Here is a 16,264-nt window from a genome sequence, read left to right as displayed (position 1 = left end):
TACATCTTTCCTAAACATATCATTTATTTGATGGTAGTGTAGCCAATCATATACTTGAGATTTAACTTGATCGTATGGCCTCATTTTCCATTTTCCTTCCTCCTTCATAAGCAATTGTTCGTAGGTTGCCCATTTAGTTCCCATATTAGTCTTTTTGATGGCCATTACCTCTAACGGCGATAACCATTGGGGTGTTCTGGGTTCTAACATCTCCTTATATCTCTCCCAAACCTCCAACAAAGGGCCCCTGAATATATGGTTCCCAAATCCTTTGTGACCCTTCTTCCGCCCATGCCACAGGTAAGCATGCCACCCATAGCGGTTATCGTGACCCTCTAAGTCTAACACTTCCCCGTCTTCTAGCTTTATCCATGTCTTTATCCAGCATAAGCTAGATGCCTCGTAATATATCTTCAAGTCAGGGAGAGCGAAGCCTCCTCTTTCTTTCGTATCCGTCAAAATTTTAAACTTTACTCTCGGCTTCTTCCCCTGCCAAATAAATCTGGAGATGTCTTTGTGCCAGGCTTTAAATATCTTAGTACCCTTAATAATTGGGATGTTTTGGAAGAGGAATAAAACTCTTGGGAATACCGACATTTTGATTGTGGCTATTCTACCCCAAAATGACAGTCTTAACCGACCCCAGGTTTCTATGTCCTTCTTGACTCCTTTCCATACCGTTTCGTAGTTGTTTTTAAAGAGATCTATATTTTTTGGAGTTACCCATATCCCTAGGTATTTCACCTTCTTAGTTACCTCTATTCCTGTTACTCTTTGTAATTCCTCAGTTTCGACTGCCTGCATATTTTTTGCTATTATTTTTGTTTTCCTTTTATTTAATTTAAAGCCTGCCACCTCCCCGAATTGGTCAAATTCTCTGAGTACCTTTTTTGTTGAGTCTAATGGATCTTCCAATGTTACGACCAGGTCGTCTGCAAAAGCTTTAGTTTTGTGCTCATGCTTGCCGACCCTAATACCTTTAATTTCTTTATTATCCCTGATAGTTTTTAGTAGCACCTCTAGAATCGTTATGAATAGCAGTGGGGACAATGGGCATCCCTGTCTTGTTCCCTTAGTTACTGTTATTTCTTCCGTCTCTACATTGTTTATTATTAATCTTGCTTTTTGTTCCGTATATATTGCTTTTATGCCGTTGGAGAATTCAGTACCCACTTCCATGTGATCCAATTGTTTCAATAGGAATTCCCAGTTCACGTTATCAAACGCTTTTTCAGCGTCCACAAATAACAGTATACCTTGTTTATCGCATCTTTCTGTTAAGTATTCTATGATGTTTATAATATTCCTTAAGTTGTCCTTCATTTGCCTACCCGGCAGAAAGCCGGCTTGGTCTCTATGGATGCTATTTAGCAAAATATCTTTAAATCTTCTTGCCAGGACTCCCGCAAAAATCTTGTAATCTACATTTAGTAAGGAAATCGGCCTGTAGTTTTTGATTTGATCTAATTCTGAATCTTGCTTTGGAATTAGTGTGATCAGTGCCTCCTTCCACGTATCCGGTATTTCTCTTTCCCTCAAAATATTATTCATTACTTCTTGTAGGGGATATAGCAAAGTCGATTCCATCTCTTTGTAATATCTACTAGTAAACCCATCTGGGCCCGGGGCCTTCCCATTTTTTAAGTCTGTTATTATTGCTTTTATTTCCTCCACCTCAATCGGGGCATTTAGTTTCTCTTTATCTGCCGCGGGGATCTTTTTTATATTCTTGGCTATTAAGTATCTCTCTATTTCTCTCGTCTTATTCTTTTCTGTATTTCTAAAGAGTTCTCCATAGAAATCCAAAAAGGCTTTCCTTATTTCTTTAGGTTTAATTATCTCTTCTCCTTCTATCACTATCCTATTTATCGTATTCTGTTCCTTCCTTTTTTTCAATTGCCAAGCTAATATCTTCCCCGTTTTGTTGGCATGTTCGAAATTCCTCTGTCTCAATCTTTTAATTTTCCATTCTATCTCTCTATTTATCAGCATTGTATATTGGGATTGTAAGACTTTTATATTCTCTTTTATTTTTTTATTTTTGGGATTTTTGATTAATTTTTGCTCGTTCTCTGCTAGTTGTTGTATGATTTCTTTTTTCCATTTTTCTCTTTTTTTGTTCTTAATTGCACTCTGCTGGATAAAAAAGCCCCGCATTACCGCCTTTCCTGCATCCCATACCACCTTAGGCTTTGTGTTATTGCCCCTATTATCTTCGAAGTATTCTTTTAATCTATTTTGAGCCTTTTCTACTACTTCTTGGTCATCTAGCAGATAGTCCTTCAATTTCCATCTAAATGATCTACTTTCCTGCTCTTTCAATTCCATTTTTATTGGATTATGGTCTGAAATGGTTCTGACCTGGATCTCCACCCGTAGAGATCTTGGGACTAACTCTTTCGAAACCCATATCTGGTCTAATCTTGATGATGAATCGTTAGGTTCTGAATGGAAGGTGTATTGCTTTTCTAGAGGATATTTAAATCTCCAAATATCAACCAAATTACAATTCTGGACCAAAGAGAAAAAGGTTCTGGGTAGCTTCCCTTCTTTTCCTTTTGTATCCCTCAATCTATCCAATTCTAGCGACACCACGCCATTCATATCACCTAATAGTATAATTTTTTGGTCTGCGTAGTCAAATAGCTTTTCTTCCAACCTTCCGTAAAATTCTGACTTATTTGTATTAGGCGCATATATTCCAGCTATTATAATCTTTTCTCCCTGCCAGTTTATTTGTACTGCTAATATCCTTCCTTCTTCGTCTTTGAAAAGAAGTTTCGCTTCGATTTGTTTCTTTATATAAATAACCATTCCTCTCTTTTTACTCTGATCTGAGGATATGAACTCATTCCCCAATCTTGGATTAGTCAGGGTTCTTTTGTGTTTCCTCGCTATGTGTGTCTCTTGGAGACATATAATATCTAATCCTTCCTTCTTCAAAATATGTTCGATTCGATTCCTTTTCCCTTTATCGTTCATCCCATTAACATTCCAACTAAATATCTTTAACACCATTGCGATTTAATTAAGGGAGAGTAAAAAAAAAAAAAAAGAGAAAAGAAGAAAGGAAATGACTATTGATTCTTTTTAGGCTTCCTCTTCAGACCCTCCTCCCTCCCCTCCCTCCCCCCCCGAACCCCCCGCCTCCCCCCCCAGATCCCCCCCGGTCCCGCTCCCCCCTCCCCCACCTCTCTTTTCGGTTTCAATTCTTTGTATTTCCTTAAGAATTTATCTGTTTCTCCCGGATTTGTCAGTTTTTGCCTTTTACTCCTATATGTGAAGGAGACGCCTTCCGGAAACTCCCACTTGTACTCGATGTTGTTTCTTTTAAGTATCTGTACTAATTCTTTGTAGGAGTCTCTACGTTTTAGAAGCCTGACCGGAATATCTTTGAAAATTATTATATTGTTTCCTCCAATATTTAATCTTTTCTCTCTGCTCTTGTGTAGAATCTTATTTTTTATTTCCTTGTCTTTGAATATAATTAAACAATCTCCTATATATTTTTTGTTCTTTGGGAGTTTAGCTTTAAATCTGAAGGCTGATTGTATTGCCTTATCCACTTCTTCTGTTGGTAATTCCAACCAGAGGGCTAGTTCTGCTATTATTTTCTCCTGTATATTTTCCCCTTGTGCTTCAGGTATGCCTCTCATCCTAAGATTAGCCTCCCTCTGTCTTAGTTCGTTCATAGCAATCCAATCTTTTAAATCCTCTTGACTTTTATTTAAACCCAGTATCTCGGCTTTGATTCTTTCTTCCTCACGTCTTACTTCCTTCAATTCTGCTTTTGTTTTTTTCAGACCTTCCTCCACTGTCTGCGTCCTCCTAAATACCTCTTTCATTTGACTTTTCAGTTCACTGACTGTTTCGTCTAACTTCTTATCCACTTCCCCAATTCTATGATCTACTTGTTCTAGTTTGCGCTCAACACTTTTTTCACTCTCTTTTATCTCCGCGAACATTTTCAATATTTCTGCTCTAAAGTCCCCTTCTTGCTTTGATCCCTTCCTATCCACTGGCGTTCCCCCTTCAGGTCTTTTCCCAGTGTTTGACGTTCTTATATTTGAAAAGTAGTCTAAACTTAAAAAGAGAGAAAACAATATACTTGCAGCACTCCTAAAACAATTGCCCGTCTGCTCAGTTAATCCTAGCTCTCAGTTTGACAGTCTTTAGGTTACACAGAAATCAGTTCAGTTAACAGTCCCTTATCAGTCTTTGAATTACCAGAAGGTCGTCTTTTTTCCTTCCGCCGTGCTGCTACCTTATAGTCCTAAAGCCTCAGGGTACAAGAGAGTTCAGTATACTGGCGCTCAGGAAGTTCAAGAAATTGGGGATCTTATATTTGCGATAAGGTGAGATGTATTGATGTATATTTTCTCCGGTCTCCACAGTAGATTCTTGAAAATTTTTGTCGGGGGGATCGATTTTGCAATTAGCAGATGAAAGTTAACAGATTAAAAAAAAAAAAAGAAAAAATTCCCCCGCAAAAAACCCCTGTGCCTTTTGTCTGCAAGAAACCATGGAGAGGGGAGATAGTTTGGGGGGAGGGGAAGGGGGCCGGGTAAGGGGGAGGGAAAAGCCGGAGGCAAGGGGGGGGCGGGCGAGGGATCGTAAGGGCAGAGAAAGCAGATGGAACAATTGGCGTTCAAATGAAAAGTTCTAAACACAATAAGCGCTCTGACCACTAGATGGCTCTCTCTGCTGCTGCCGGACTCCGAAGGTAGAGCACGTCGCACCGGCAAATCAGGTAATCCGGCAGTCCGAAGCAGGGAGCTTTCGTTCAATCGTCTCCAGTTATCGAGTAGACAGATAGGAACACATCCACAAAGTTCTTAAGATCAGGTATATCCATAGAACAGATACATCCGTATTGTCAGATTGTAAGTTGTTATTATATGTATTCTGTGTATTCTGGTCGTACAAATGGCGCCGCTGGCGCTTCACTTCCGCTTTTCCGCTTTTCCGCAAGGCGTCTTGCGGTAAAGATGGCGTTTCGGCGTCCCTCCGTTTCAATAAGTGGTTATTAGAATGATAACTGTCTCCTCTGTTCCCTGTTCAAACACCTCCTTTTAGGGAGGGTCGGCTGTTTATATTTAAGAGTCCTTCAGGGAAACATAATAAACACTGGTAGCAGCTCCATGTATTTGTCTCTGCTCTGCTGTTTCTTTGCGGTTCTGCCGATCCCTGGTAGTGGCTGAACCTCTAAAGCTTCGCTTTTTCTCTCCCCGGGTTTTATTTTCTAGCTTCTTTCCCTTCTTTTAAAATTTTGAATCAATACTTTAAACTCATTCCCGGGTTTCTTGCTCTTGGAGAGGGGCGCTAATCTCCGGCGAGGACTGGGCTGTCCGCTGTTCGGGGGGGAGGGAATGGCTGCCTAGGACCTGCTGTTCGACACCGCTGTTTCCTCACCTCTCAAGGTTACCTAACAGCGGCGCGAGTCGGTCTCTGCTGGCTCCCTGTAGCTCCGGACACCCTCCGGGCGTGTTTCTGGGGTGCTCTCGCCCTCTAGCACCCCCCTTACCCCCCGTTTACCGGACTGGGTTCGTGCTGCTGGCCGAATCCCTTCTCGCCCGGAAGACGCGCTCCACCGGAAGTCGGGTGGAGAACCTCTCAAGCCCTCCAGGCCTCTCTGCCTGGGCTATGGGACTTGCTCCAGGCCATAGCCTAACTGGCCCCACTGCTCCACACCCTCCTTGAGTGCTTTTTCCTGGTTTGGAATGTGTCCTTGAACTCTATATAAAGCTTGCCTGCATAGAGAGAATTGAGTGAGTGTTGAAACTAGCTTACCAGACAAAGGGAACATTTATATTCATTGCTCCGCCCTCTTTTCCCTCTGGCCCTGCCCACTGCTGAAATGTGGCCCCCGGAGGAGAATGCGACCCTGTAGACTAGCTGAAAATATTTGCCCACCCCTCCTCTATTTAGAGTAGCTAGCGTTGTTTGTTTTGGGAGATGCAGTACAGTGGTACCTTGGTTCTCAAACTTAATCCGTTCCAAAACCAAAGCATTCCAAAACCAAAGCATTCCAAAACCAAGGCACGCTTTCCCATAGAAAGTAATGCAAAACGGATGAATCCGTTCCAGACTTTAAAAAACAACCCCTAAAACAGCCATTTAACATGAATTTTACTATCTAAGGAGACCATCAATCCATAAAATGAAAGAAATAAACAATGTACTGCAGTCACACAGTCAATCAATTAGTAGCTGAACTGGGTTCCACACAGCCACAAAAACAAAACAAAAAGAGCCGCCAAAACAAAAATGCAAAATAAATAGCAAAAACAGACAGATCTCAGCGTAACACTCAAAACGGAGCACCTTCAGCTTCCGAAAAAAGTTCGCAAACCAAAGTACGTACTTCTGGGCTTGCAGTGTTTGAGTTCCAAGTTGTTTGAGTACCAAGGCATTTGAGAACCAAGATACCACTGTACATGAAAACGTAAACCTTGGATAAGAGCAGCGGCCTCAGCCTTAATTAGGAATGGTGTCAAAGTCTGGGGTTCCTTGTCTTGACCCAGAATGTTTCGAAAGGCAGCTCCACCTTACAGGACCTCTCTTCTCTCTCCGCAGATACCATATAGGATCTCTTGCTTTTGGTTCCCTCATCCTCACTATCGTCCAACTGATCCGCATTGTGCTGGAATATATGGACCACAAGTTAAAAGGCAAGTGATGAGTAAACCAGGCAAGAAGCGCAGGGCAGGAATAAATACCACTAATGGTCAGAATAACCAGAGTCGGGTTGCCCATTTTCTCTGGAAGTAGACTAGCACTAAAGTCTTTCACAATCTGAAAGACAAAATAAAAAAAATCCTTCCAGTAGCACCTTAAAGACCAACTAAGTTAGTTCTTGGTATGAGCTTTCGTGTGCATGCACACTTCTTCAGATACACTGAAATAGAAGTTGCCAGACCCTTCTATAAAGTGAGAAGGTGGGGAGGGGTGTTACTCAGAAGGGTGGTGGGAATTGGAGATTGGCAGATAGCTGAGATGAGCCTGTTGACGACTCTTAACGACTGTAATAGGTCTTACGGGAAAAGGCAAGGGGTGAGAAGGTGAGAAATGGCTTAGTCATGTATAATGAGATAAGAATCCAATGTCTTTGTTCAGACCAGGTCTCTCCATGGTTTTAAGTTTGGTAATGAGTTGCAATTCAGCAGCTTCTCTTTCCAGTCTATTTCTGAAATTCCTTTGTAGTAAAACAGCTACTTTGAGATCTTGTATAGAATGTCCTGGGAGATTGAAGTGTTCTCCTACTGGTTTCTCTGTTTTGTGATTCTTGATGTCAGATTTATGTCCGTTTATTCTTTGGCGTAAGGTTTGGCCTGTTTGTCCAATATAGAGAGCTGAAGGACACTGTTGGCATTTGATGGCATACACAATGAGCAATTAAATAGTCCCGAGATGGTATGTGTGATGTTGTTGGGGCCAGTAATGGTGTTGTCCGGGTGTATGTGGCAGCAAAGTTGGCATCTGGGTTTATTGCAGGCTCTGGTGCCAGTGTCCTAACTAACTTAGTTGGTCTTTAAGGTGCTACTGGAAGGAATTTTTTTATTTTGACTATGGCAGACCAACACGGCTACCTATCTGTAACTACAATCTGAAAGGGTTTCAGAGCTGGTCTGTTATGTTGCTGGCCCTAGCATTAGGCAGAGTGTGGCAGCTTCATAGAATTCTTGAATTGTAGAGTTGGAAGGGACCCCAACGGTCATCTAGTCCAACCCCCCTGCAATGCAGGGATCTTTGAAGATTTTCAGACTCTTCTTCACGTAATTCAAATTACAGTTGCTGCTTTGTTAAGGAGTGGGGTAGGAGAGCGGGGGTGGGGGAACCACTTCCGGCAACCAATGTGCCCCTTTGGGTTTCAGATAGTACGAGAATAGACGGATATAAAAAGCCTGGGACACATTTTCACGGCCCTCTAGTGGCTAGGACAGCTCATTTGCCAGAAGTCATGTGTCTAGCATTAACTCTGGAATTGTATACAATGGTACCTCGGGTTAAGAACTTAATTTGTTCTGGAGGTCTGTTCTTAACCTGAAACTGTTCTTAACCTGAGGTACCACTTTAGCCAATGGGGCCTCCTGCTGGCACTCCACAATTTCTGTTCTCATCCTGAGGTAAAGTTCTTAACCCGAGGTACTATTTCTGGGTTAGTGGAGTCTGTAACCTGAAGCGCCTGTAACCTGAAGCGTCTGTAACCCGAGGTACCACTGTACTCGATTTTGACCAAACGAAACCTCCTAGAACAAAATATACATCAGTAGGACCCCCCACAAAAAAACCATGAACACAAAATAATAATAAATAATTAAAAACGAAACATTCATTCCCCCCCCTTTATGAGGCATCCTTAAGGTGTAACTGTAATTTTAATACAGAAGTACAAGAATGAAAAAAAAAGAGCAAATTTCAAATACAGTAATATTCAACTTAGGAGGTTTAGTTAGGTTGAGAGTACAGTGGTACCTCGGTGTCAGGGAACTGACATCGGAGCGAGAGGCGAAGGGGAGGCTCCCAGATGATGCTGGCAAAGGACCCAGCAGCAGGGGGAGAAACAGCTCAGTAGAGGGGGAAGCCAATCAGCGCAACACCAGGGATAAAGGGGGCAGATGGGGGAATTGGAGAGAGGGCTCCAGGACTCTTCACTGGACATCAGTGAGGAGAGCCCAGGTCCTCCGCTACCCACGCCTTCCCTGTGCAGAAGACTCCCGCGCAGTGAGAGGAGGAGGAGACTGGGTGTCAAACAACTTTTATGTTGGAAGAGGTTCAAGAAACGCCCACTGACGGATTCTGCCAGCGACTGAGGCAGCCACAATGAGAAAGGGCTGTGCAGTCAGAAAGGTTTAACAAGGCAAATTAGCCGAGAAAGGCACCAGTTTACGCACGAGTAACTCATTCCCATTACACTCGGGTTACAGACGCTTCAGGTTACAGACTTGGCTAACCCAGAAATAGTGCATCGGGTTAAGAACTTTGCTTCAGGATGAGAACAGAAATCGCATGGTGGCAGCGGGAGGCCCCATTAGCTAAAGTGGTACCTCAGGTTAAGAACATTTTCAGGTTAAGAACGGACCTCTGGAATGAATTAAGTTCTTAACCCGAGGTACCACTGTATGCAATTCCAGAGTTAATGCTAAATTCGTGACTTCTGGCAAATGAGACACCGTAGATGCTAGAAGGCCGTGAAAATTTGAGTCCCGGGCTCTTTAGACTCTCCTACCTATTTACTGGACGCGGGTGGCACTGTGGGTTAAACCATAGAGCCTAGGGCTTGTCAATCAGAAGGTTGACGGTTTGAAACCCCGTGACAGGGTGAGCTCCCGTTGCTCTGTCCCTGCTCCTGTCAACCTAGCAGTTCGAAAGCACGTCATGTGCAAGTAGATAAATAGGTATCACTCCGGCAGGAAGGTAAACGGCGTTTCCGTGCGCTGCTCTGGTTCGCCAGAAGCGGCTTAGTCATGCTGGCCACATGACATGGTCTGCAGACAAACGCCGGCTTCCTCGGCCATTAAAGCAAGATGAGCTCCGCAACCCCAGACTCGGTCACGAAATGGACCTAATGGTCAGAGGTCCCTTTACCTTTTACCTACCTATGTACTATCTGAAACCAAAGGGGCACACTGGTTGCCAGATGTGGAATACATTGATGTTATTTTCAGCTCTCCTACCCCACTAAACTGGGGAGAGCCAAGGGGAGCGTGTCCTTTTCAAGCCCCGGCTACCTAATTCTCCTGTGGCGTTTGTAGGTTCTGGTAACAAGCTTGCCAAGTGCCTCCTTTGCTGCATGAAGTGTTGCTTTTGGTGTCTGGAGAAGTTCATCAAGTTCCTCAACAGAAACGCCTACATCATGGTAAGCCTTGCAGATGGGCCACCTAGGAGATCAGGGGTCTTAATGGTGGCGGTTGGGAGGGAAACAGATGGGGACGCCCGCGGGGGAATAGGAGGCGAGGGAAGTGAATGTGTATCCTGGAGGAGGCTTGAGAGCCACTGTGATGCGTCTGGGGGTGGGAAACTGGGGGTCAAAGCCCTGCTACACCTGCTCCCACAGCACTCAGGTGCTGCTTGTGGCCAGCTGACCACTGTGAGAACAGGATTCTGGGTAAGATAGGCCTTTGGCCTCACCTAGCAGAGATCGTCTTCTGTGTTTGCAGGACCCCTACACAAACACGGCAAACAGTGCCCTCCTCAAAACTACGGCTTGCATAGGAGCCAATTCATCAGAGCCGAGGATTCTTCAGTCCCCCCAATAATTCCCCCCCCCAATTTTTTTTTATTAGTTTTCCAAAAAAAATTAAGCAAACAAACAAACAAACATACATCTTAACTATACTTGACCCAATCTTAGTAACATTGTTAAGTGACTTCCTCAAATCCCCCTGGCTGAATTTCAGTGTATATCATTATAACAGTTTTCCAATACCAATTTTCTCATAAAATTAACTTAATCACTTAACATCCTTCTTTGTTTTCATTTTGACTTTAAACATATTATTCTCTAACATCACATATTTAAACCTATCTGGTATTTGCAAGTTTTTCCAATTAAGTTATCTTAACATATTTAACTAAATAGTCTTTAAATTTCATCCATTCCTCCTGGTACTCCTCCTCCTTCTGGTCGCGGCCTCTGTCAGTCAGGTCGGCTAGCTCCAATAAAATATTTGAGGGGGACAGGGCCCCCAAAGTTGATGGGCATTGCCAGTGATAGTTTTTATGCTACATTTTACTTTGCCTTGAGTCTTTAAGCCTCTTTTGTTGACCACCAGCATTACGCTTTCCATTTTTAAGTTCAGAATAGAGTAGTAGCTTTGGAAGACAATAATCAGGCATCCGCACAACAGTGGCGGCACTGTGGTTAAAACAAACCAGGTCACCTTGGAAACCATGGTTTGGAAAGTGCGGTTGGGTTTTCAAAGCCTCTATGGTTCACACTGATTATTTATTTCCAAACCACTTCTCAGGCAAGATCAGCTCCCAAAGCGACTTACAATTAATACCCACTGAAACATACAGTACATCGGACTATGTGAAATATTGCAGAGAAAAGTATGAAGAGAATTATTAGTGAAGGATTATTAAAAGTAATAGTGAAATTAATGAAATGCAGATTAAGTGATAAAGATTGAAAAATCTTCAGGTGTGGTTGATGGAAGTCCAAAACACTGAGTAAGATAAGAAAATATGTTGCATGTTGTTTGGAAATTTTACGTAAAAATTAATAAATATATATATATATATATTAAAAAGAAGCATACAGTACATCAGGGAGATGTTGCGATGTTTATGAGAGTTTCTGCTCCCTGAACAGTGCTGTTACAACCCCCAGGCTCTTTCCTCTAGCAAAATAATAACTGGTTGGGAATCAGTGGTGGAGTGTGGATTGTGGAACCCCATAAAATTCTAGACAGGGGTGTGTGGTTCTATATGGCCATCTTAATCCCAATAAAAACTTAGAATCATAGAGTTGGAAGAGACCACAAGGGCCATCGAGTCCAACCCCCTGCCAAGCAGGAAACACCATCAGAGCACTCCTGACATATGGTTGTCAAGCCTCTGCTTAAAGACCTCCAAAGAAGGAGACTCCACCACACTCCTTGGCAGCAACTTGGGGGCAGGGGGTGTGGTGGTGTTGAGGGAGGGGAAGGCCGTAGTCCTACATCCTTGCAAAAGACTGAGCTTATTTCCTTTGTCTCTTTCAAACCCTTCCCCTCCTCAGATTGCCATTTATGGAAAGAATTTCTGTGTGTCGGCCAAAAATGCCTTCATGCTACTGATGCGCAATGCCGCCAGGTAATGGGGCGAGAGGGTGGGATCAGCAGGGGGCCGAGGAGAGGCAGGGATGAAGATGGACATTCCTGGTTCGAACCTCCCCTTTCTACCCCTCAGAGTTGTAGTCCTGGATAAAGTCACGGACCTGCTGCTGTTTTCTGGGAAGCTCTTGGTAGTTGGCGGAGTTGGCATTCTGTCGTTCTTCTTCTTCACTGGGCGAATTCCCATCGATAAACCCGAGTTCAAATCTCCCGTCCTCAACTACTATTGGCTGCCCATCCTGGTATGTGTAACTGTGCCCATTCCTTGGGCCGTCACCTTTTCTCTCAATCTCTCTCTCTTTTTCCTGGCCCATTTTAAGGCAATTCTGCACCATTCCAATCCAATATGGCGGCTAAGATGCACAGATTTGCGTTAGTTTAGCTAAAAAGTAGCACAGACCCCCCCCTCCAAAAAAACAAACACCAAAGTTGCTGACAGAAAACTGCAAGGAATTGCTGGGGGTGAAGAATCTTGTCTCAAGGAGGATCCTTAGCTCAGGGAATGCTTTGTATATGCTTTGTTGGACAAATGGCCTGAGGAGAGGCTAACCTGTGGCCTTCTGGATGCTGCTGACATCCAGCATGGCCAATGGCCAAAGGTAATGGGAGTTGTAGCTCAGCAAATTCTGAAGAGCTACAAGTTAGTCAACTTCAGTAGCTTCTTGTGTTGCTTCACAAAATAACAGCAGAAACCGTTAAAGAAAGAATATGAGTTGTCCCCAACAAACTGGGAGCTTTAAAAATATTGTGGGTGAGAATATTGTGAACTAGCCTTTGGCAACCCAGTGTCCTCAAGCAGATTTAGACTACAGCTCCCATCGTCCACATCCACCGTGGCCATATTGGATGAGGCTGATGGGAGTTGTGATCCAAAACATCTGATTCCAGTGCTGGAAGTCTTGACCCTCTCAAGTCATGCCGTGTCCCCCCCTTCTCTCTCTCTCTCTCTGCTTCAGACGGTTGTGGTAGGTGCCTACTTCATAGCCGAAGGTTTCTTCAGCGTCTACAATATGTGTGTCGACACGCTGTTCCTCTGTTTCTGTGAGTAATTCTTCTTGCCCTAATTATACTCTACTGCACATCTGGGGCTCTGCAGGTGTTGCTGGACTCCTGCTCCCATAAGCCCCAGCCGGCACGGTCCATGGCCAGGTATAATGGGAGTTGTAGTTCAGCAATGCCTGGAGGGGCTCCCCTCTCCGCAGATTAACCATTCGTTTGCCAATCTGATGGGACCTGAGGCAATACTTTCCTTTTCCCCTGCAGTGGAAGACCTGGAGCGGAATGACGGCTCCCAGAGCAAGCCGTATTACATGTCCAAGTCTCTCATGAATATCCTCAACAAGAAGAACAAGGATGTCAAGGCCAAGTAGAAGAAAATTTGGTGTTACTGATCCACATCATCTCGTGCTACAGTATATCGCTTCCTGGCTTTTAGGCCCCAGGCCTGTCCCAAGAGCACCTTAACATATCCCTTCCCCTGCTTTCCTTTCCAGTGCATTTTGAACACATTTCAGCCTTTGGGGCCTTGCCACTCTTGCCTCACGTTGTCTTGCTCCATGTCGGCCATATTGATTTCTTAAACGGTGCCATATTGAGAAGACATTCTCCTCCTCCTTTACTGGCCATCTTATTTTAGAGCCCACCTTTCAAATGAAGGCAGCCATTTTAACATGTTGCCCTTCCCTCTGGTCCACCCATTTGGGGTTGTATCCAGTCAAGATGTCCTGTTCATCCCAAGGGGCGCTGACTTGCCCCACACATCACACAATGTCACGTGATGTGTTCTGCCCAGCGTGCAAGCGCTCGTGTGCCAGGCTGGGCAGGCGTCCCATTCCCACTGCTGCAATGCCGGTGCTTCCCCACACATCGATTCTGTGCCAGTGCCAACTTTTCCCTCCACGCTGGTGTTTTGCCGCCCATCTTGCCTTCCAACCCTGCAGACATCTTCATGAGAAGCCATCCCACTTCCTTTTGGCTTGGGCCTCGTCACGTCCAACCCAGCGAAAAGGACGTTTGGCCGATATTTGCGATGTTCCCCCGCCAAATATCTTGCTGGATTTTATAGGCCGCAGTAAAACAAGTGTCCTTTCCTTTAGGGCTCAGCCGGTGTTCTTTCGCGGGCGATGCAACTTCTCAGTAAACAGCATTTCCCAGGTCTGTGTGCCATTCTCTGAGTTAAATCGGGTGATCAGGAAGCACTCGGGAGAGCCTCTTCTAAAAACCTATCACACAGAGAGGCAGTCAGCTTTAGCTGCCTACGGTGTGGTAAGCTCAGCGTTAGACTGTTCCCCCGGCTTTTGCAGTGAGGAGAAGTAGAAGCTACAATTGATCTCCTCCCCAACTGGTTACAACTACTCCATGGCAAACCTTTCAAACAGCTTATATAACTCCCATCTGCACAGCTGTCAACCGTCCCTTATTTGGCGGGAAACTCCCTTATCCCAGCGCCGTGTCCCGCTGAGGTCCCTTATTGATGATGTCCCTTAAATTTCCCGGGTTTTGTGCTCACCCAGCTCAGGAGGAAAGCAGCAGCTCGGGGTCCTCCGCTGCAAGAGAGAGTGCGCACTGGCGCTGTCGTCCTGGCGCGAGGAGTTTCATCACCCGAGAGAGAAGGGGAGAGGGAGAGAGACTCTTGTCCACACCGCCCGCGAGCCCGGAGGTGGCAGCGGTGGCGGCGGCTGAGGAGGCGGCCTGAGGGAGGAGGAAGAGGAGGGGATGGGGAGGGACGCAGAAGGGCGCCGCCACAACCACCTCATGCCGGAATGACAGCATCTGTCAATCCTACCAATGTATGTAACTCTTTACAATAGCAAAATCCCTTATTTTGGCTGCTGATCCCTTATTTTTGAGGCTGCTGGTCCCTTATTTTCAAATCTGTAAGTTGACCCATCTGCCATCCTGGTTTTTCAGGCCCAACTGTGCCAATTCCTGATTACGTCGTTCTCTTTCAGAATATCTTGACCTTTTTCTTTTTTGCTTTGGCATTGGCCGCATGTCCAACAAAGAGTGGTGCTTTCAAATCAAGTGAAACAAATGGGCTGAATCACACTTAGCTCTGCCTTGCACGGTAATCATTTTGTTGCCTAAGTGCCTTCATTGACAAATTGGGTTATCCTTTTCCCACTTAATTTCCCGGTGATTTTGTGCCAATTTATTGACTCCTAAACTATTTTGGCCCCAGTCCACTTCCTGTCAGCCATTCTGTTTGGCTGGGGAGTTTTTTATTCAAAATGCTAAAAATGTACTGTATATAGACTTTTTTTCTTTCTGTACAAAAATAATAATTTTATAGAAAGGATACAAATTTATTAAAGCTGATTTTAAGTAAACCGCATTGTCTCTCTTATTCATGTAAGCGAAGGATTATATTTGCTTATATTCTTCTTCTTCTTCGGCGATCACTCGTAGCCAAGTAAAATTGTCTTCCATTCATATGGCCTACGATACTGCTTAATTGGTGGCAAGTTGTTGAGTTTTTTTTAACCCTGCTTTTCAGCCCAGTTCCCTTTTCAGGAGGTTGGAGAGCATCCTTGACATTGAATTTATTCCATGCACCCACCTGGAGAGTTTGCTTGCAAAGGTATTTTCATGAGGTGGAATTCAATGGTGCGCTATTACAATTGTTCCATCAGCGAAAGTGTTTCTGCTCGCCAGGTGGAATAATCTCCTTTCTCCTCCTGCCCCTGCTTGCTATTCTATGAGTTCTCCCACATACCCCAAGCCAATTTGGGGAGGGGAGAAAGCCCCGTTGTGGTAATGGGAGTTGTACTAGCTCCAGCTAGCACAACGATTTTGCTGTTTCTGTGGAACTGCATGTGCCACAAGAAGAGGGGTATGATTGCCAGGGATATAGCTGTAGATGCAGCCTCTGAAACAAATCTGAGGTTCTCGTGCATGTATACGATATGATATACGATATCTTTATTGTCATTGTCCCATACAGAACAATGAAATTGAAAAACTACATAAAACATTCCAAAACCCCTAAAAACTCTGAAACCCCATTTTAAAATACGCTATACTATAAAATACACTATACTATAGAGACCCCTTATACTGCGTTTAGAACCAGAATTGTATTTGCATAGAAACTGTTTCTCGGGCGGCTAGTCCTGGCCTTTATAACCCTATACCTTCTTCCAGAAGGCAGAAGCTGAAAGAGATCATTTCCGGGGTGCGGACTATCCTGTGCTATCTCTGCCGCTTTCTTATGGCACCTGGCAGCATAGATATGATCTAAGGTGGGAAGAGTGCACCCAATTATTCTCTCTGCAGTCTTTACAACCCTGGACAGCATTGTTTTTCCCCTGGCCGTGCAGCTCCCAAACCACACAGACAGACCATAAGTTAATTCGCTCTCCACAGTGCAATGGTAAAATGCCATCAACAGGTCCTTTGAGAGATTGTTTTTCCGGAGGATTCTCAGAAAATATAACGTAGAAACT

General features: G+C 44.3%; 1 protein-coding gene across 1 annotated transcript in view; it reads left to right on the top strand.

Annotated features, from left to right (window-relative positions):
- SLC44A4 (solute carrier family 44 member 4) overlaps positions 1–15,148 on the top strand; it is a 63,409-nt gene extending 48,261 nt beyond the window's left edge. Inside the window, exons 16-21 of the mRNA XM_081182235.1 lie at positions 6,577–6,671; positions 9,756–9,859; positions 11,726–11,799; positions 11,896–12,061; positions 12,776–12,860; positions 13,083–15,148. Coding sequence (XP_081038361.1) covers positions 6,577–6,671; positions 9,756–9,859; positions 11,726–11,799; positions 11,896–12,061; positions 12,776–12,860; positions 13,083–13,189 — 631 coding nt within the window. The 3' untranslated portion in view covers positions 13,190–15,148. The remainder of the gene's footprint in view (positions 1–6,576; positions 6,672–9,755; positions 9,860–11,725; positions 11,800–11,895; positions 12,062–12,775; positions 12,861–13,082) is intronic.
- Positions 15,149–16,264: the final 1,116 nt, after the last annotated feature.

Source organism: Podarcis bocagei (genome assembly GCF_964188305.1).
Source record: "Podarcis bocagei genome assembly, chromosome: 2".
Lineage (NCBI taxonomy): Eukaryota > Metazoa > Chordata > Lepidosauria > Squamata > Lacertidae > Podarcis > Podarcis bocagei.
The sequence above is the reverse complement of the archived record's forward strand: the minus strand, read 5'-3'. Positions and strand labels throughout refer to the sequence as shown.